Consider the following 21512-nt stretch of genomic DNA (forward strand, 5'->3'; position numbering starts at 1 on the left):
AAAACAGTTAAAATCCACGTCCGATGACCAAGTCCTCTAACTGGCTAAAAGTCACAGTTAAGAACGACCAATATCTAAAAAGTGTATCTTAAAAATTTAGCGTAAAACCGAGTTAAAACCTGATGCCGACGGCCAAGGCTAGTGGTGCCTGAACCCAGCCTGAACCCAGCCTGAACCCAGCCTGATTCTCATGATTCTTCATGATTCTTTATCTGGTTGATTGGTTTGATTATTTGTTTGTTTGGTTGGTTGGTTTTTTATTTTTTGTTTGTTTGTGTGTTGGCTGGTTTGTTTGTTTGTTTGTTTGTTTATTTGGTTGGTTGATTGGTTTGTTTTATTGTTTGGTTTGTTTGTTTGGTTGTTTACGTTTTGTTTGTTTGTGTGTTGGCTGCTTTGTTTGTTTGTTTATTTATTTGGTTGGTTGATTGGTTTGTTTGTTTGGTTGTTTACGTTTTGTTTGTTTGTGTGTTGGCTGCTTTGTTTACTTGTTTTGGTTGTTTTGTCTGTTATTTTATCTGGTTGATTTGTTTGTTTGTTTGGTTGGTTGGTTTGTCAGCAGGATTACAATAAAATTACTGAACAGATTTCCAGCAGACTTGGATGGAGGATGGTTCTGGATCCAGAAAAGACCCCATTAACTGATCCAGTTCCAGGTAAAGGTATTCATTCATTAGAATACTGAGCGAGGACACACATGTCTGTCTGTATCATTGTTCATCCAACAGAACAGCCGGGAAGTTTTGTTCATTCAACACAACTTTATTGACACATTGTCAGTGTTTCCACTGTGACTCTAATGATAGGAGTCCATGATGCGTCTCATGCTCATGAACTTCATGTTGCTCATGCCCATGCTCATGAAGCTCCTGTACTCTCCAGGCTTCATGTACATCATCCTGCCTCTGTAGTGGGGCTGCTCGTACATCAGCCAGTGTCCGTCCATCGTCTGACACGACATGCAGTTGGACATGCGGTACCGATCCATGATGTTGTCGCAGTCGTCCATCAGCTCGTGCATCTGGCCTCCAAAGTTCTCCCTCTCATAGATCTTCATCCTGTACGAGCCGCGGTGCTGCAACACATGGTAATCAATAATCAATAATCAGTAATCAATACAACTCCTTTCAGAAACCTATATATATGACACAGATCTATGGTGTGATTGGTCAGATACAGTGATGCCGTGCTGTGATTGGCTGTGTGGTTACCATGGGGATCATGCGGCAGGACCTGATGCAGTCGTTCATTCCCATCATACTCATGTAATCAGAGTACTCTCCCCTCCTCAGGAAGTACTGGTTGCCCATGAAGTTGGTGCGGTCGTAGACCATGAAGCAGCCTCTCTCCACCCTGCAGGAGTGACACCTGCTCAGGTAGGACGACATGTCGGCACAGTCGCTGCTGCACTCGTAGGAACGACCCTGGAAGTTCCTGTCCTCGTAGAACACGATCTGACCGCAGAACACAGAACAGAACAGCTCTCAGAATCTGACTAGTTTAGTTTTCTGTTACAAACACTTGTTTCTTCAAACCACCTACATGTTGAAACTTCACATCTCTGTAGGCTCCTTTATTAAACTCTATGTAGGGGCCAGGCTGGGCTAATGTTCTGGTCAGGGTTCTGAAAACATCATGTTTTGTCTTCAAATACCTGGTTCTGTCTCCACGAACACGGCTGGAAACTGTCCTGACATCTCGTTAAAAATATTCAGTGGTTTCACGCTGACAGATGTTGAAACGCATCTCGTACATGAAAGTCAGCTCATAAACATGTAATGTGAACATGATGTGATACGTGTAGAAGTGTCTGTATGGTCCATATGACTCGTACTAATGCTGCTGTGAGACGCAACAAAACGGACAGAGAATAGATATTTTCAGTACCACCAACAGGATGCTGTTTCTGAGGAGACCAACTTATTCTGAAAATAACGATATGCGACATGTTGAAACTCTGAAATAAGACTAAATACAGAGACAAACCACAGCGGTGATCAGTGTTTTGATTTGTTCATCTATAATGGCATTGAAATCATTAAATTGACAATTAGTACGTGATTGATTAACCATTAATAAAGTCATTAGATATCATTTTAACAGTTTATAAAGTGACTAAAATGTGATATTTTTAAATCCTTCATGCACGGTGTCCTCTGCAGTGGACAGATATTTGGAAGCTGTTTTAAACCATGTAAGCTGCAGTAACATGTCCCTACCACCAGGCGGCACACCCCCAAAGTCCTGTCCACAATCTAAATATTATCTCTGTGTCTCTCTGTCCTTGAGAGATATGACATCACACATTCAAAATGGTGGTGGGAAGAGGAGACGGGATACCTGTGAAATGGTCTTTTTCAGAAAACCAGACAGCTAAAAAAACTTTAATGAAGATTAATTCTATTAATTCTAGTATTAATATTTTTCTGTGGCTGTAAATAGATCTGCCCACTGTAGTGGATGTTATGAACTAAAGGGTTTATTCTGTTTCGGCCTTATTTTGCATATTTTATTTAAAATGATGATTTAATTTACACTTGAATAGTTTCATTATATATTATGTCTTTAGATTTGATCTAAATGACGGTCCAATAGTCGTATGATGTACAGATGTCCAAAAAAAAACCTAATATGGATAAAAGCTTCTTGTTGAGGTAAAAGTTGAAGTTTTTAGCTGTCTGATTTTCCGATAATAAAAAGATTTCACATTATTGGTGAATCACTTTTTACAGTGTAGACTCATAATGTTACTGCTATCGTCAGACACGTAATGCCTTCAAAATAAAATACATATAAAAAAGATTGTAATGTGGGGAAATGTTTGAGTTTCCTGTTTGCTTCTCACCCTGCCCATGTTCATGCTGCTGGTCGTCATGTTGCCTCTCTGGTTGCTCAGCTGGTTGCTGATGTTGCTGCTGTTGCCGGAGTGTGTGTGTTACCTGTCGAGCAGCTGCTGCTCTTTATAGCACCTGAGCAGCTGAAGCCTTTTGTCATTTTGGCCTGAGCCAGCAGCGCATCATAAAGAGACGCTCCGTGTTCGGCATTTCTCTTATAGAAACTAGAGACAAAGAGCCACAGACAGCAGCTGTGTGTCTCCTTCAGGCCTCTGTTCAACCAGTGACACCAGTGAGCACCAGTCACACCTTCTGGAACAAAAACCTGGAGACAAAACAACACAACACACTTTCACACTATCCACCTAAAACACTGTCGTAAAGGTTTCTATCTGGTCTATCTATCAGAAATACATTCCCCTTTTTCTTTCTCTTGTTTAGAGGAAATCAGAGTTTTGGATTCAAAGAGACGAAATATCCGTGTCGAGTATGAGTTAATCTCACAAACGCTAAACTGTGGACGTGGATCAGACATTACAACAACAACTTTAAACGTGTTCAGTTGCGAACCCTAAACTTTACAGTCTATAACTTTATAAAGTCAAGAGACATTTTAAAGGATTCAATTCTTAGAATCATTTCTATCTGCTGATAAACTGCCAATGAATGTTTAATATTTTATGAACCCTTAATTCATCTTCATATAAAGACATTTTATATGATTATAAAATATCTAAAATTATGTTTTTAGATCAATTGCAGTGTATTGCGGATTTAAAAAGTGTGAACACAAAATATATACATTTATTAAAAAATAATTAAAATCTTTAACATCACCGCAGCAGAAACACCATGATCCCATCCCAAAAAATGTTTACAAATATTTGTATTACGCTTGATACATATAAATAAACAAAGATGAATAAATGAACCTGTGTTCACTTTCTGATGGTCACAGTAATGCTATTTATTTAATGTATATTTATATGTAAATGACTTGTCTGTATGTTGGATAAATTGATCAGATTGTGAAGACACAAATTCATATGAAAAGTCTATTTTTGCTTTTTCTTTTGCTCCATTTTTAATTTTCTCATTTCACTGATGTTTGATTCCTTTTGATTTTTTTAATGTTTTCTCAAGATAACAAAGCTTGTTATCTTGAGATAAGAAGACAACAAGCATCATTATCATATTAATTATGTTCTCACTTCATATAGCACTGTGCGTCATTAATATATAAATAACTGATATACATGAATTCTGTCAATCAACTCTGTAGTTGTGTTCAATAACACGAATACAGTAGATAAGAATGTGTACACAGTGTGATAGTTGTCAATTTTCATACCACAGTGCACCTCGAAGACAGTATACCGCTGCAACGCTGGTGCATATGGAGCCACTTTTTCTGTTTTATTATAATCAAAAGTTTGCCTTAAAATGATGCAATATATATATATATGTTATATATAGACAAAAAGTAATATAACTGCCACTGACTTTACAATTCAATCACTTTAAAGAGATTCAATTCAAGTTATATCAAATTAAAATGAGAGCAGTCTCATAACTCTAACTCTTTATGATGAAGTGTGAGACATGATTTGATGGCTCTCCTCCTCTGCACTTCTTTCCTCAGGTCAAGCTCACCCTCACTCGGCCTTCCAAATTTCTGTTGCTGAATCAATCTGCTCCATGTTTGGAATCATTTTCTGCATGAAAATAATCTGCATCTCATAACCGTGAGCAGCAGAGACATTAAAACATCCTAACAAACTCTCTCTGCTTCCCAGATCGCAGCTCATCTTTCCTGTTCTTACAACATATCGGACTATTTTCCTGATGCCGGCCGGTGTCGTATCATCGATTGTTTTCTGCAGGTCAGCCTCCTGTTTGTCGAGCTCTGGTCCTCCTGGCTTCAGTGTCTGCCCGTCATCCACACCTGTATTCATCACTGTCAACCTCAATACTCAGAGGTGATCAATACTCTGTGTCCGCTGTTTATCAAGTCAGCTTATTTGGTGAACAACCTTTAGCTCAGGTCCTTTCCTGCTGTTTTCTAAAAAGCTTCCTTTTCCATTATGTGAACATTTAGTGAGTACAGTTAGATTACAGTTAGAGTACAGTTGAGGTATAGTTAAAGTACAGTTGAGGTACAGTTGAGATACAGTTGAGGTACAGTTGAGGTACAGTTAAACTAGAGTTAAAGTTCAGTTGAGGTACAGTAAACATACAGTTGAGGTACAGTTAAACTACAGTTGAGGTACAGTTGAATTACAGTTGAGGTACAGTTGAGATACAGTTAAAGTACAGTTAAAGTACAGTTGAGGTACAGTTAAAGTACAGTTAAAGTACAGTTGAGGTACAGTTAAAGTACAGTTCAGGTACAGTTGACGTACAGTTAAAGTACAGTTGAGGTACAGTTAAAGTACAGTTCAGGTACAGTTAAACTACAGTTGAGGTACAGTGGACGTACAGTTAAAGTACAGTTGAGGTACAGTTAAAGTACAGTTAAAGTACAGTTCAGGTACAGTTAAACTACAGTTGAGGTACAGTTGAATTACAGTTGAGGTACAGTTGAGATACAGTTGACGTACAGTTAAAGTACAGTTAAAGTACAGTTGAGGTACAGTAAAACTACAGTTGAGGTACAGTTAAAGAACAGTTGAGGTACAGTTGAGGTACAGTTAAAGTACAGTTGAGGTACAGTTGAGATACAGTTGAGGTACAGTTAAAGTACAGTTGAGGTACAGTTAAACTAGAGTTAAAGTTCAGTTGAGGTACAGTAAAAGTACAGTTGAGGTACAGTTAAAGTACAGTTAAAGTACAGTTGAGGTACAGTAAAACTACAGTTGAGGTACAGTTAAAGAACAGTTGAGGTACAGTTGATGTATAGTTAAAGTACAGTTGAGGTACAGTTGAGATACAGTTAAAGTACAGTTAAGGTACAGTTAAAATACAGTTGAGGTACAACTGAGGTACAGTTGAGGTACAGCTGAGGTACAGTTAAACTAGAGTTAAAGTTCAGTTGAGGTACAGTTGAGTACAGTTAAAGTACAGTTGAGGTACAGTTAAAGTACAGTTGAGGTACAGTTAAAGTACAGTTGAGTACAGTTAAAGTACAGTTGAGGTACAGTTGAGTACAGTTAAAGTACAGTTGAGGTACAGTTAAAGTTCAGTTGAGGTACAGTTAAAGTACAGTTGAGGTACAGTTAAAGTACAGTTGAGGTACAGTAAAACTACAGTTGAGGTACAGTTAAAGAACAGTTGAGGTACAGTTGATGTACAGTTAAAGAACAGTTGAGGTACAGTTGATGTATAGTTAAAGTACATTTCAGGTACAGTTCAGGTATAGTTAAAGTACAGTTGAGGTACAGTTGAGATACAGTTTAGGTACAGTTAAAGTACAGTTGAGGTAGAGTTGAGGTACAGTTAAAGTCCAACCAATCAGGATGTGATGACACCCTGTTGGAAAGATATAAAGGAGGTGGGAAATGGCACACCGGCGGCTCTCTCCCTCATTCAGAATCTGCCCCTGGCTCATGCTGAAGCTCTCCCTGTATCTCCTAGAACCCCACTCCCCTTAGAATTCCAGCCAGAACTCACCCTAACCCTTTTTTGTTTCTGCGCTGCCCACAGCTTTAGGGAGGAAACTTTGTTTTGTAGGAAACCCTTTGAAACCCAGGCCCCTTAGTGCCTTTGTTTTACAATTTTATTTCCCAGGAGCCTGAAAAAGAGGCATTTGTTTGTTACACCCCAACAAGAGGCATTTGTTTGTTTGTGGGTTTATTGTACTATTAGGGCATTCCCCTAGTTATATTTTTGTTTATTTTTATGTAGACTGGGCTTACCTGTATTGAATTTACAGTCAGTACCGCCACACAGTTGAGGTACAGTAGTCTGCCTGCAGCTGTTCCTTTGACTTTTATCGCACCTCATTTTGTCTCCCCCTCATGGTTTCCCTCTTTATTTTTAATCCATCTCCACTTTACTCTGTTTACTTAGTTTCAGTCCAGTTTACTTACACAGTGAAAGTAATTAGAGTACTAAGTTACTGACATTGGCAGTAATCAGGTTGATAACCTTTAATGAAAACAAAGAGAAAATGTGCATGAATACTTTTAAAACAAAGACATGAAATTAGATGTGTATAAATGTTCCCTTGGAATTTACAATTACCATATCTTCATGTAATTCTACCTTAATATATACAGTATGTATATACAGTATATGTATAGTGTGCACAGTATGTATATGCCTATTGGTAAACATCATCGACCATTTAAAGCAGTTCAAAAGAACTCTCATTGTGTTGATTTTGGCGCCTCCTGTGGATAAAAGAGGTATGAACACCACCGCTTCCTTTCAGTTGTTCTGCTGCCGTCTGACGAGAGTTACAGAAGTATCTGCTGCCGAACCCCGGACTACAGAGCAGCTTCTTTTCTCAGGTCATCCTCAGCACTCCAACAAAAAAAATCAGAATCTGACCCGATAACAGACATTAAGAGTAACTTTAATAATTATTATAATTCTCTCTGATGGCCTGTAAGGTCATATAGACGCATAAGAATTAAACTGAGATCACATTACATCAGTACCAATACCAGCTGACCAATATTTATCATTGATTTTATGTCAGTAGAGCGTGCAGCAGTGAGCTGACTGTATGATGGTTTGATTTAAAATATGATTCCTCTTCTCTTCAGTGTGTTCTTCTTTCTGTTAACTCATGCAGTGAATATAAAGTATATTATATTAATATAGCAACACGTTCAAATACAGCAGGCTGCTCAGTGAGCTCTGACTCTCTTCCACACATCATAGAGGTCTCTGCAGTCAAGTCAGCTATAATACCTCATATACAACTTCCTGTTAGGCTTTCAAAATAAAGTCTCTGACAAACAGTTAACATATTATGACTTTTGGACAGTTATTAATGTTGTCAAAGGGTTGTGGTTCGGTTAGGTCCATAAAGGAAAAGATCGTACTTAAAGTTAAAAGAACTACGTTCCATCACGTAAGTTACGTCATTCACGTATGTAAACGTAACATTACTCAGACCAAATCGCACGTGGCTCTTGAACCAAACCCTACTTTCTGCAGTGTCGGTCCAGTGAACGACCCGTCTAACCAGCTGGACCAGCCCCTGACTCCGACTCTTCTCTCTTCATTCTGCTGCACTGAGTTGAGAAACTACAGCGTCAACGTTAGAAGAGTGGAGACGCTGAGCAGGCTGCTGGATTTCAACCAACTGGATTATTATTATTATTATAATTATTATTATTATTATTGTTGTGAAACTTGTGTCACTGATAGTTTGACAATAATCTTAAACAGTAGAGGAAATTGAAGTTATTCATTAATATTGAGTTATTGGTGAATTTGTTTTGACACTTTGAGAGACTTAACAACCATCTTTAATTGAACAATTAATTAGTGAACATAGTTTCTTCATGTTTTTTTTGTGATCAAGTTTTTATTATTTTATTTTCTTTTTCTTTTTTTTTCATAGTTTCTTAATGTTGTGGTTAATAAAGCAGACAGTAGACTTTATTGAATCACAACTTTATTGTTCCTAAGGTGTTGACAGTGTTCAGTAGCAGGAGTCCATGATGCGTCTCATGCTCATGAACTTCATGTTGCTCATGCCCATGCTCATGAAGCTCCTGTACTCTCCAGGCTTCATGTACATCATCCTGCCTCTGTAGTGGGGCTGCTCGTACATCAGCCAGTGTCCGTCCATCACCTGACACGACATGCAGTTGGACATGCGGTACCGATCCATGATGTTGTCGCAGTCGTCCATCAGCTCATGCATGTGGCCTCCAAAGTTCTCCCTCTCATAGATCTTCATCCTGTACGAGCCGCGTTGCTGCAACACACGGTAATCAGTAATCAGTAATCAATACAACTCCTCAACAGTTCTCTGCACTATATGGCCTGAAGTATGTAGACACCCATCTTTGATTTTTTAGATTATCGATGGAGGAGAAATCCATCAATGAAACCTTAAAAACATCCCATAATTACAAACAAATCAATTAAATGTTACCTCAACTGTGACTGAAGAAGTGCACTGCTTTCATGTTTATTTAAATAAATTTGATATGTTTGGCAGATCCATACATGATCAGTGTGAGACGTGCGTATATCAAGTTGAATTTTTCATCTGTTTTACAGTTTTGTGTCTTTGAAGCTACAGCGATAAACTTCAGAAATCTGTTTTTATGACGTGAAGTTGAAGCTCTTTCACTAAAAACTCTGAAGGTTCAACCTTCGGTGAGCTCTGTGACCGACTCAGCCGGCGCGCTGACTGCATGATGTTCGTCAGTGATTTGCACAGAAATTGAAAGTCTGCCTTGTGAAACCTTTTTTGGTTTATGTGTCTGATGAGTCCATGTCCCGTGTGCTGGTGGACATTTTGACTTCTCATTTTAGACTTAGTGAATTTATTGTTTTCAGGTATTAAAAAGAATATTTTCAGATTTTAGGTTTAGCTAATAAAACTACCTGGCTAGATTTAGTAAAAAGATAATTATGGTTTGGATTAAAATATGAAGCCAACGTTCACTTGCTTTCATACGAGACAGGAACAGTGATGATCACAAAAAAGAAACGAGTCGAAGCAGGTGAATCGTTGTGCTTCACTCACTCGTTAAACCGCGAGACCTAACGGATTGATTTAAACCCACAGGGTGTCATTTCTGCCACTAAGGGTTTCTAGGGAGCGAGAGCCCCCCATCAAACACAGATGCAGTTTGATGATGTCACGAAGCAGCGTGGGATGATGGGAGTTGTAAATCGATGTGACGTGACTCAGACGAGGTAAAGTTTAAAAGCTTTGTTCACGTTATGTTTCGTCTCATTCGACTTTCTTCCTAACTCTCTGACTCTCTCCTGAAGTCACAGCGACAGACGACCAGATGAAACGTTACCTTGAGGAAACTGGTGGATTTCAAAAACATGTCAACCCATAAACAACCACCGAATATACAGTCAGGAATTAATAACGTGTCAGTTATGCCGAACGAGATTTTTGCGGCTTTGGTCGTCCGCTAGACAACAAGAGGGAGGAAGATCGGAGGGACCCGCTGCCGAGTGCCTGTTCTCGGCTGTCCTCCATTGTCACCTCCCGCCTGTTGCCCTGGTAGTCCTTCTGTACAATCAGAGGGAGGGAGGGACTGCTGCTGGCTGCTGGCTGCTGTGTTGTTTTGCAATTGTACATAGTCCAATGGCTCATTTTTACATATGCATAGGCCATGGCATCCTACTTTTATTATACTACAGAATAAAAGCAGCAGGACCGCAAGTAAAAAATAAAAATGAATTGTATACAAATAATAAATGCTTTACACATCACATTTATTATTAAAGGACACTGTTCAAGTATTTTTTTCTTTTTTTAACATCGTGATAAATATCGTACCGTGGACTATAAATCGTGATGATATCGTACCGTGAGTTGAGGGTACTATGAGAATTTTAATATGACATATAAAGTTTTGATAGTTGACCTGATGAGTTATTATTATGTGCTTTTTTAATGTAGGACTGTTGTTATGAAACATTACAACTCATAATAAGCAGTGTGCTAGAATGTATCGCAGACATTACTGAACATGTCTGTCTGTATTGAGGGAGTCTCAACAAACATTTTTCATGTGATTGGTCAGATAGAGTGATGCTGTGCTGTGATTGGCTGTGTGGTTACCATGGGGATCATGTGGCAGGACCTGATGCAGTCGTTCATTCTCATCATGCTCATGTAATCAGAGTACTCTCCCCTCCTCAGGAAGTACTGGTTGCCCATGAAGTTGGTGCGGTCGTAGACCATGAAGCAGCCTCTCTCCACCCTGCAGGAGTGACACCTGCTCAGGTAGGACGACATGTCGGCACAGTCGCTGCTGCACTCGTAGGAACGACCCTGGAAGTTCCTGTCCTCGTAGAACACGATCTGACCGGCACAGAGACAGAGACAGAGACATCAGACAAACAGAAACAACCGTGACCTCGGTGCCTGGCTCTGATCCAACAGCTGACACCAACAACAACAATAATAGTAATACATTTTTCCCTGACATGATATTTTCATGTAATTATTGTTGCCGTCAGGTGAAAACTTGTATCTCCAGAGGTTAAAGGAAAATTATTGAAATAATTGATCAAATTGTGATTATTTGCTATTGATCCTGGATGGTCAGAGTCATGTGACCTGATTCACAGATGTGTCAGTGTGTGAGGGAGGAGTGATGCATGCTGGGACTTACCCTGCTCATCATATTCATGTCGGTGGCGGACATGTTGTCGTGTTGACGTGCTGCTCTGTGCTGCTTCACACCTGTGTGAATCACAGCTTTTATACACCTGAGCGTCACACTCTGCTTTGTGTGTCAGAGCGCTGAGTCAGCACACACACACACAGACGCACGCATGCACACACACACACACACACACACACACACACACACACACACACACACACACACACACACACACACAAAGCCTCTTTGAAAGGGTTAACAATGAGTGTATTCGGCCTTCAGCTGCTGCTGTCATCAACAACACAACTGTGAGCACCTGAAACTGAAACTTCTCAACAGAATCTGAGCGCGATTACCTTTTCATGAAACACAAACACACTGATGATCAATAAGAGCAATAATCAATAACCAACAGAGATGTGAAGAGTGAACACTCATTAACTGAGTTTATTATTATCAGAACAAAAGATAGACAAATGTGAGAACATTTCTGTTTCTTTGATTAAAAGTCATACCTACGGAGTCAACTACGACCCCCAGGTTGCATTTCACTAACAGACCGCAAATCACAGAGCTTCACATATTATCAAAACAAAATAACAATATATGTACCAAACTGATAAAATAACAACATATGTAACAACAATATAATAAAACAAGAAAATTGTAACTATGATATAATAACAACATATGTAACAATATAATAAAACGACAAAATTTGTAACAATATGGTATAATAACAACACGTGTAACAATATAATAAAACAACAACATATGTAACAATATAATAAAACAACATCATAGGTAACATTATGATAAAACAACAACATATGTAACAATATGACATATGTATCAATATAATAACATATGTAACAATATAATACAACATGTGTAACAATATGATGTAATTACAACATATGTAACAATATGATAAAATAACAACGCATGTAACAATATAACATAATATATTTAATAACATATGTAACAAGCTGATATAATTACAACATATGTAACAAGCTGATATAATTACCTAACCCTAACCCTAACCCCTAACCCTATGTAACAATATAATAACATATAATATATTTAATAACAACATAACATATGTAACAATATAATAAGGACATCAAACTGAAAAAGATTTCAACAGAGACCCATTGCTCGAGGCTGTAACCCAGCCAATCTCTGTTACCCGAAATTCTCCACCAGTACTGAACTTGAAGTACTAGGAGGGCTATGTGAATTGCCAGTCTGCAGTCAAGAAGGCGGACACCAGACTCTCCACTTCCTGGCCCTTACGGAGACCTGGATCACTCCAGAAAACAAAATGTTATGAATATAACTTCTGTTCCCTGAAGGAGAGGAATGAGGTACAACACATATAGTATGGGATATCACGCCTCCGTGTGGCCTGACTGAGGACACCTCTATTCACGCCTTTACGGCAGATGATCTGTGGTGACGTATGTGAGGCCCCGCCTGCACATATATACGTGCACCGCCACAGTCATCCTTCAGTTCGATAGCCGCTCTTCACCGAGCCCAGCTGCGCAGCGGGGCAACGTAGTGTTGTACCTCGTACCTCTCCTTCAGGGAACAAAGGTTATATTCATAACATTTTGTTCCTTTTCAGTCAATTCACTCGGTACAACACATATAGTATGGGACATGTATACACACCCCACAGAGCAGCCACCGAACCGGAGTCAAACCTCCAACACTCTAGTGCATCGTAGACCCAGCAGAAAGGACAGAGTGAGCCATGGAAGGGGCTGTCACATCCAAACGATAAAGCCGAACAAAAGTGTGCGGTGATGACCAACTGGCTGTAGCGCAGATATCACTCACAGAAACCCCTTTAAACAAAGCCCATGAGGCTGCCATGTCCCTGGTTGAATGTAAATACCCCAGCTGCTGTATGCTATGGAGATAGCCTCCACAATCCAGTGGGAAAGCCGCTGTTTAGACAGCGCCTTGCCCTTAGCTGGATTAGCAAAACATACAAACAACTGGTCACATAAACGCACACCCTGGGTGCAGTCCATTTAAGTGCGTAGTGCACACACAGGGCACAAGGAATGTAACCTCAGATGCAAACGGAGGGGGGCAGTAGCTCAAGAGCTCAAAAGTCATAGAGCTATAGGCTGTGGGGATAATCTTAGGCAAATACGCCGCATTCGGGCGCAATGTAACCTTAGATCCATCCGGAGTGAACTGGGTACAAGAGGGATGCACAGTCATAGCATGAAGGTTGCCCATTCACTTTGCAAGTCAAAGCAAGTAGCAGTGCAGTCTTGTATGAAAGAAACTTCATATCTGCAGACTCAATAGGCTCAAATGGGGGTCCACAAAAAGCCTCAAGCACCAACGCTAAATCCCATGAGGGAACGCTGGGTTTAAACACAGGCCTCAGCCTGCGGACTCCCTTCAAGAAGCGCATAACAAGAGGGTGAGCGCCTGGCATCACTCCATCAAAACCAACTTGGCATGCAGATATAGCTGCCAAATAGACCTTAATTGTTGAGAGAGACCCTTATCCAGCAGTTCCTGAAGGAATGTCAAAACATCCACAATAGAGCACTGAAATGGGAGTACATTTTGGTCCTGACACCACTGCTCAAACGCCCGCCATTTGTAGGCATATAGGCCCCTAGTAGATGATGCCCTTGCACACTGGATCGTTGCCACCACATTTGGGGGCAGACCCTTAACTATCAAATTGGACCTCTCAACAGGTAGGCATGTAGTCGCCACAGCTCTGGGCATGGGTGAATCACCTCTCCTCCCGCCTGGGAGAGGAGGTCCCTGCGAAGAGGGAGCTGCCAAGGCCTTGCCACCAGCAGACTGATTATCTCAGCGTACCACGACTTCGCCGGCCAGCGAGGAGCCACCAGGATCAGGGAGAGCCCCTGCTGGCGCACCCTCTCCAGAACAGACAAGATCATTTCCACCGGGGGAAATGCACAGTGTTGGGAGTAACGCGTTACAAAAGTAATGCAATTACTGTAATGCATTACTTTTTGCTGTAACGCGGTAATGTAAGGCATTCCAAAAAAAAAAAGGTAATATTTTACTCGGTACAAATTTCAGTAACGCGCGTTACAATGCATTTTAAAGTTGTGAGTTGTTTTTATACAAATTCGCCAACACCGCGAGATTAGCAGCGGAGAAAAAAGTCTGCGCAAATGTTTACTTCCTGTTAGTGCGAGAGAACCACTGATTGAGGAGAATATGACTGCAGGACCGTCTCACTGCCCAAGTTTAAGCTGCGCTGGGTGAAAGAGGAAACCAGAAGAGACCACACCACTTTCCTCCTTACACCGGAGTGCCGCTCCCTACCAACGGGGGAGCCTGCAGCCCTGATGCCTGATGCCGCTGTCGTCCAAGTGCGGAGAACTTTTTCTCCTTTGATGAACAGGTCAGTGTCTCGGCTGATGCACCCATGTCAGTGGAAACAGAGGTAACGTCTTACTTGAATTCTGCCCCTGTGATGGAAAGCCTCCATCTGTTTCAAAGAATTAAAAAAATCGCGCTCTGTTACAATGCACCAACACCATCCAGCGCACCAGTAGAAAGACTGTTCAGTCTCGGGAGTCTTGTGCTCACTCCAGAACGCAACCGTCTTGGTGATGGACGCTTTCAGCGCCTTCTCCTGATGCGCAGATATGTCAGTGAAGTATGTGGTGGAATAGGTTAGCTCCCCACCATAGAGCCTTAAGCAGGCTATATGTCAATTTTACCAGCCTTGTTTGGCTGCATGCTACGTCTGTTTGTATATTTGTTTGAAGTCTGACTTAAATGATTGAACTGTGTTTCCTATGAGGGCCAGTAGGCCTAAGCACTTAAATTTAATTTGAAGCACTTCAGTTCATTTTTTGTCACTTTGAATGTGGCTGGGTAACCCCATATAGCTAATAGTCTAGCTGTAAGTGATCTAAAATCAGTAATAGGCTCTAGCTCTATTGATTTCAATATGAATATGCCTAAAGTTACAGTATCTCTTATCACAATATGCATTGCGCAATGAGCCATAACTGCGGCCATTATATTGTACTGTTGTTAGCCTTAAGCCTAGCCGAGTCATTATGCTATACCACATCACCTCTACTGGATGTGTAATGAGCTACACTGAACGCAATAAGATATATTTAGAACGCCAAATCCATATTTCCAGTTATTTTGGTGAAAGTAACTTAAAAGTAATGCAATAGTAGTGTAATGCCTTACAATTCAAAGACAGTAATATTATAATGTAACAAATTACTTTGAAATGACAGTAACAAGTAATAAATAATGCATTACGTTTTTGAAGTAACTTGCCCAACACTGGAAATGCATACAGCAGTGTGTTGGGCCATGTGTGCGCTAGTGCATCCATTGCCAGGGGGGCGTTGCGGTCTGTTATGGAAAAGAACAGGGGGCAGTGGGTATTTGCTCTGGAGGCAAAAAGATCCACTTCCGCCCTGCCGAAGCGGTCCCATATCTGAGCCACCACCAGTGGGTGCAATCTCCACTCCCTCACAAGAGGACCTCCCCTGGAGAGAAGGTCTGGCCCCAGGTTCAAGTGCCCTGGAACATGTGTGGCTCTGAGAGACAGAAAATGAGCACTGCACCACAGCAACAGAGAGTGAGACAGTTTTAACAGGGGAAGGGAGCGTGTCCCTCCCTGCTTGTTTATGTAGGAAACCACCGTCGTGTTGTCCCTCTTGATCAGAACATGATGGCCTGTCAGCACGGGACGAAAATGCTTCAGAGCTAAAAGGGCCACTAATAGCTCCAGGTGGTTGATGTGGAGCCTGCATTGTGCTGGTGTCCAAACCTCTCACTGCTGCGCCCTCGCACAGAGCCCCCAACCCCTCAGGAATGCGTCTGTGGACACCACCTTGCGAAAAGACACCCTCCCTATAAGGGACCCTTGTTGTAGTAAACCAGGTTCCCTCCACGGGAGAAGAGCCGACATGCAAGACGGAGTTATTTTCAGCCTCCTCTGGAGATGACGTGGCGAGCACAGCCAGTGAGAGTGAGTCTAGCGTTGAAACGCTAGCATCTTTAACAGCCCGAGCGGCACTACAGCAATCATAGATGCCATCATGCCTGTCAGCTGTAAAATTGTCCGGAAACACAGTTTGCGTCCCAACTGAAATTGAGCAAGGCAGCGGTGAAACGCAGCCACCCGGTGCTCTGACAGACATGCTTGGCTCGAAACGGAGCATATTTCCAACCCAAGGAAAGAAAACTGTTGACTCGGGGTCAGTGAACTTTTCTGTAGATTTACTGAAAAGCCCAGCCTTTGGATGTGCGACAGGGTCAGTGACAGCTGAGCCGCTGCTCGCTCTCTGGAGCTCGCAATAATAGCCCAATCATCCAGATAGGCTAATATGCGAACGCCTTTTTCCCGAAGCGGAGCCAATGCTGCCTCGACACATTTGGTGAATGTTTGGGGGGAGAGCGACAAGCCGAACGGCAGCACCAGGTGTTCATAGGCTGTGCCCTCGAATGCAAACCTTAGAAACTGCCTGTGGTCCGGATAAATTGCTACGTGAAAGTAAGCGTCTGTCAGATCGATAGTTGTAAACCAATCTCCCGGTCTGATCTCGCTCAGTAGCTGTCTGATTGTAAGCATTTTGAACTTGTAAGTTCGTAGGTATTTGTTTAACACTCGCAAGTCTAGAATCGGACGGAGCCCTCCTCCTTTCTTTGGAACAACGAAATAACGGCTGTACCAATAAATAACGCTGCACAGTGGGGACACTTGGAGAATGTAATCCGTAGCAACTCTAACCTCGTTAAGGAGAGGGGACAGTGGACTGTCAGGAGGCATATGTGACCCGAGTTCCACCAGACACATAGCTTGATATGTCTGAAGCATGGTGACGGGGCTCAGTGCACGGGCCGTGCTTGCCTGTGTCCGGTAAATCTTCTCCAGCTGGGATGCGGAGAACCTGCAGTGCTTGGATGGGAGCGTGGTGGGGCCGCAGACACCATGTTTCTGGGCCGGGGCCAAATATGCTGCCAGGGATGCCTCCATAGGCGGAGGGTTGACCAAACCAGCTTTTTCAGCTCCATCCAGGTCCAAGAACTGTCCATAGCCGGGCACCGTGGCGCAGGTATACAGCAGTTTGTTGCATGTCGAGGTGAGCTCCGCGACAAAATAAGGGAACATGGGCAGGTCGTTCCTGACAGTCGTCGGTTCGGGAGGAAGGAAAAACCTTGAGAACCGCAATGGCTTCTGAGCCAGTGGAGGAGAGGGCCAGTTCACTTCCAGTTTCTCAGCTGCACGGCGGTACAGTTAGAGGAAGGATGTGTCAACCTAGTCGGCGGCGTACTGACCCGATGACAGCGGCTCCTGTTCATCCTCTGATAAGCCATGCACATCCAGGCTGATGTCCAATACGTCATCATCCTCATGGTAAGAGGCTAGCCCGGGTAGCGGCTGGCTAGCACCCTCGGAGGGGGCCGGCTCAAACCCAGCTAGCCCATCAGCACACTCCATGTGGTCTGCCCAGCTTCCCACGGGGTCTTCGACCAAGAGCTCCTCGCCGCCGGACTCGGATGAAGCCGGGTCCCTCAACTCAGAGAGGAGGGTGTCGTGCTGTGCAATGGCTGTCTTTCCCAGCACTCTCTCCATAAACTTGACCCGTCTTTCCAGGGTTGAGCTCGGGAGCTGGAGACAGGACTCACAGGACTCGGGCTCAGTCAACGCTCTCCTGGCGTGGACAATCTCCCAGGCAGATGGGACACGCTTCTTCGAAGTCCTTTTCGTGCAGGCAGAAGCCGCACCCCTGAGGACGGGGGCGAACAGAAGACTTTCCCTTCACTCACTTAGGCTCCGCGCTCATATCGAGACACAAAAACCAGAGAAAGTAGACGAAATTAGCACTCCGCGGGTAGCCAGCAGCTAACACCAACAGGGGCAGTTAAGCTAATTTTGAGCCGACAGTAGCCACAACAAGACCAAGCTTACTAGCAGCAGTTAGTTAGCCTGACTCGGTAGAAGTGTTCTTAGTGAGGTGAAGAGCGTAAGAACTGAAGGATGACTGTGGCGGTGCATGTATATATGTGCAGGCGGGGCCTCACATACGTCACCACAGATCATCTGCCGTAAAAGTGTGAATAGAGGTGTCTTCAGTCAGGCCATGCGGGGGCGTGATATCCCATACTATATGTGTTATACCGAGTGAATCGACTGAAAGGGAACACTGCCACTCCAGCTGCCCTCTCAACTGCCTACTCATTCTCACACTCCCTGAGACAAACAGGTCGAGGAGGAGGAACTGGACTCCTCATCTCACCCACATGGTCCTACCAGGTCCTTAGCCTCAACCACCTACCCAGATCTGCATTTGAATTCCACGCTGTCTCTGTCACCCTTCCTTTCAAGCTCAACATTATGGTGATCTATTGCCCTCCCGGTCCTCTCTGCAACTTCTTTGATGAGATGGATGCCCTCCTAAGCTGCTCCCCTGATGATGGCACACCACTTGTCGTTTTGGGTGACTTCAACATCCCCCCAGAGAAGCTGCACTCATCTGAATTCATCAACTTCTTCTCCACATTTGACCTCACACTCTCCCCCTCTCCACCCACCCACCAGGCCGGGAACCAACTTGACCTTGTCTTCACAAGGTCCTGTAGTACCTCAGCACTCTCTGTTACCCCGCTCACTGTGTCTGACCACCACTTTGTCACTTTCTCTCTCCCCTTGAAGTCCACCACCTCCCTTGCCCCTGCACCTCACACAGTCACCACCCACCGCAACCTGAAATCCCTCTCTCCCTCCACTCCCTCCTCAACTGTTCTCTCCTCACTACCATCCACAGAACAATTCTCTCTACTGTCCACCGAGGAGGCCTCCTCCACTCTGTTGTCCACCCTCTCCTCCTCTTTAAACACTCTCTGTCCCCTCACCTCCCGACCAGCTCGATCATCTCCCCTCTCCCTGGCTGTCTGAATCACTGCAAACCAACAGATCGGTGTTACGAGCAGCAGAGAAATGGAGAAAATCACATCATCCTGATGACCTTGCTCACTACCACCACCTCCTTTCCAACTTCTCATCAACTGTTTCAGCAGCCAAATCTGCCTTCTACCTGTCAGAGATCAACTCCTCTGCCTCCAACCCCAGGAAACTATTCTCCATGTTCTCTTCACTCCTCACCCCTCCTACCCCTCCCTCACTGCTGATGACTTTGCAACTTACTTTACCAAGAAAGTAAAATGCCCTTCGAGATAGCACCTCCCCCAACCCTCACCTATGACAGCCTTACCTGCTTCAGCCCTCTCTCCTCTGAAGATGTTCACACACTAGTGACGTCTAACCGTGCCACCACCTGTTTCCTCGACCCGATTCCCTCCTCTCTTCTCCAAGTCATCTCACACGACATCTTGCCTTTCCTCACCACTTTGATCAACTCCTCCCTCACTTCAGGCCGTATTCCAGCTCCTTTCAAGACAGCTACAGTAAAACCACTCCTAAAGAAACCCACCCTAGACTCGGCTGACATCCGAAACTACAGACCTGTATTTCTTCTCTCATTCCTCTCTCAAACCCTGGAACGTGCCGTCTACAACCAACTGTCCTCCTACCTTTCGCAAAATGACCTCTCCACTCTGGCTTTACTCTGCTCTAACCTGGTTCACATCATACCTGACAAATCGCACCTTTCAGGTCACCTGGAATGGCTCCTTGTCCAAACCCTGCTTTCTGGAAACTGGTGTCCCTCAAGGCTGTTCCTCTCTTTTCCCCCATCCTCCTCCAATACCCACGTTGTCACGCGCATCTCAAAATGTCTGGCAGACATTTCTGCTTGGACAACTGCGCATCATCTCAAGCTCAACCTTAGTAAAACTGAACTTCTCCTCATCCAGGGGAAAGACTGCCCTCACATGGACCTGTCAGTCACTGTCGAGGACGTCACAGTATCGCCTTCATCGACTGCGAGGAACCTGGGCATAATCCTCGACGACGGACTATCCTGTATCCCCAACATCACCGCGGTTGCCCAGTCCTGCAGATTTGCCCTCTACAACATCCGCAGGATCCGGTCTTTCCTCACAAAGGATGCAACGCAACTCCTGGTCCAATCGCTGGTCATCTCCCACCTGGACTACTGCAACTCGCTCTTGGCTGGACTCCCAGCCTCTGCGACTAAACCGTTGCAGCATATCCAGAACGCTGCAGCTTGCCTTGTTTTCAATCTACCCAAATTCTCCCATGTGACTCCCCTCCGGACCTCCATCGCTGACAGCAAACAAAGGCCGCTCAGCGAAGTCGCGACTCTTCTCTGTTCTGGCGCCTCAGTGGTGGAACGAACTCCCGACCAATGTCAGGACAGCAGAGTCACTCACCATCTTCCGCAAAAGACTCAAGACTCACTTGTTTGGACTTCACCTCAACCCTGCATAGCATGACGCTTTTGTCCAAAGCGTCTGCTAAATGTCCTAAATGTAAATGTAATAACATATATTTAATAACAACATATGTAACAATATGATATAATAACAACATATGTAACAATATAATGTAACCAAACACAAAGCAACAATCACAGCGGAGAAACACTGTTTTTTATCAGCAGCATCAATAAGACATTAATCAAATAATCACGATGATGATCAAATGTTGAAAGATGTCTTTTATCACATAATCTTTCTCAGAAAATGGATTTTACTGGAACCTCAGTTACTTGGGATCATTTTAACTGTCACACCACTTCAATGCTTCCAAAAACTGATGCAAAACCATGAAGTACCAGCAGGGGAAGCTAGAATAGCACAGAAGCTAACCCTTATACAACTAATGTATAGTGTGATACATCAGTATCAATGCATTTGTAGACATTCTTCCTATGAAATAATGAAGGTTTCTCATTAATTTACACCAAAATCATAAAGTAATGATATTTACTGGAAGTCATTTTTCATGACATGTTATCAAGTAGCTGATGTTAAAATTGCTACAAACAGGCCACAGAGCTTAAAAGTATGTTACCTTTTATTGATTCCAAATTTATTTCTGTAAATATGTGATAAAGTAAATATCTGCTTCTGTTGGTTATCAATTATTAGCATCTGCTTTTTAATAATTGATCTTACTGCTATAAAGGACATTTCTCTAACATTCACTAACACAATGAAACTGATAAAACCACAAACACACTGTAGCACTCAGACAGAGGGATAATACTGTTATAGCATGCTGACTCCACCTAGAGGCCAAACTGAGAAGTAGAACAACTTTTAAAAAATCTTGTGTGAAGAGGATAGAGAAGAAAAGGGATGGAAGTCATTGTGAGAGGTTCGCTACACTTTTATTATGTAACAAGTTACGCTGTAGTAAAGTGTGTTTATTGCAAGGGAGACTCACAACGTGCTGCACAAGAGTACAAATAGTTAAAGGTAAAAATAATTAAAGCAG

The 21512-nt window shown here is 42.9% G+C and overlaps 2 protein-coding genes and 1 pseudogene across 2 annotated transcripts; all 3 read right to left on the reverse strand.

The window, feature by feature from the left end:
- Positions 1–793: 793 nt before the first annotated feature.
- On the reverse strand, positions 794–2872 carry LOC141001416 (gamma-crystallin M3-like). Its single transcript, XM_073472485.1, has 3 exons — positions 2843–2872; positions 1209–1451; positions 794–1072 (listed from the first exon to the last, which is right to left on the reverse strand). Exons 1-3 carry the CDS (start codon positions 2870–2872, stop codon positions 794–796), a joined length of 552 nt encoding a protein of 183 aa, XP_073328586.1.
- Positions 2873–8427: 5555 nt separating this feature from the next.
- LOC141001415 (gamma-crystallin M3-like) lies at positions 8428–11134 on the reverse strand. Its single transcript, XM_073472484.1, has 3 exons — positions 11102–11134; positions 10546–10788; positions 8428–8706 (listed from the first exon to the last, which is right to left on the reverse strand). The coding sequence occupies exons 1-3, from the start codon at positions 11132–11134 to the stop codon at positions 8428–8430; spliced, it is 555 nt and encodes a 184-aa protein (XP_073328585.1).
- A 2675-nt stretch (positions 11135–13809) lies between these two features.
- LOC141000828 (uncharacterized) lies at positions 13810–19023 on the reverse strand (annotated as a pseudogene).
- Positions 19024–21512: the final 2489 nt, after the last annotated feature.

Source organism: Pagrus major, chromosome 8, assembly GCF_040436345.1.
Source record: "Pagrus major chromosome 8, Pma_NU_1.0".
Classification (NCBI taxonomy): domain Eukaryota; kingdom Metazoa; phylum Chordata; class Actinopteri; order Spariformes; family Sparidae; genus Pagrus; species Pagrus major.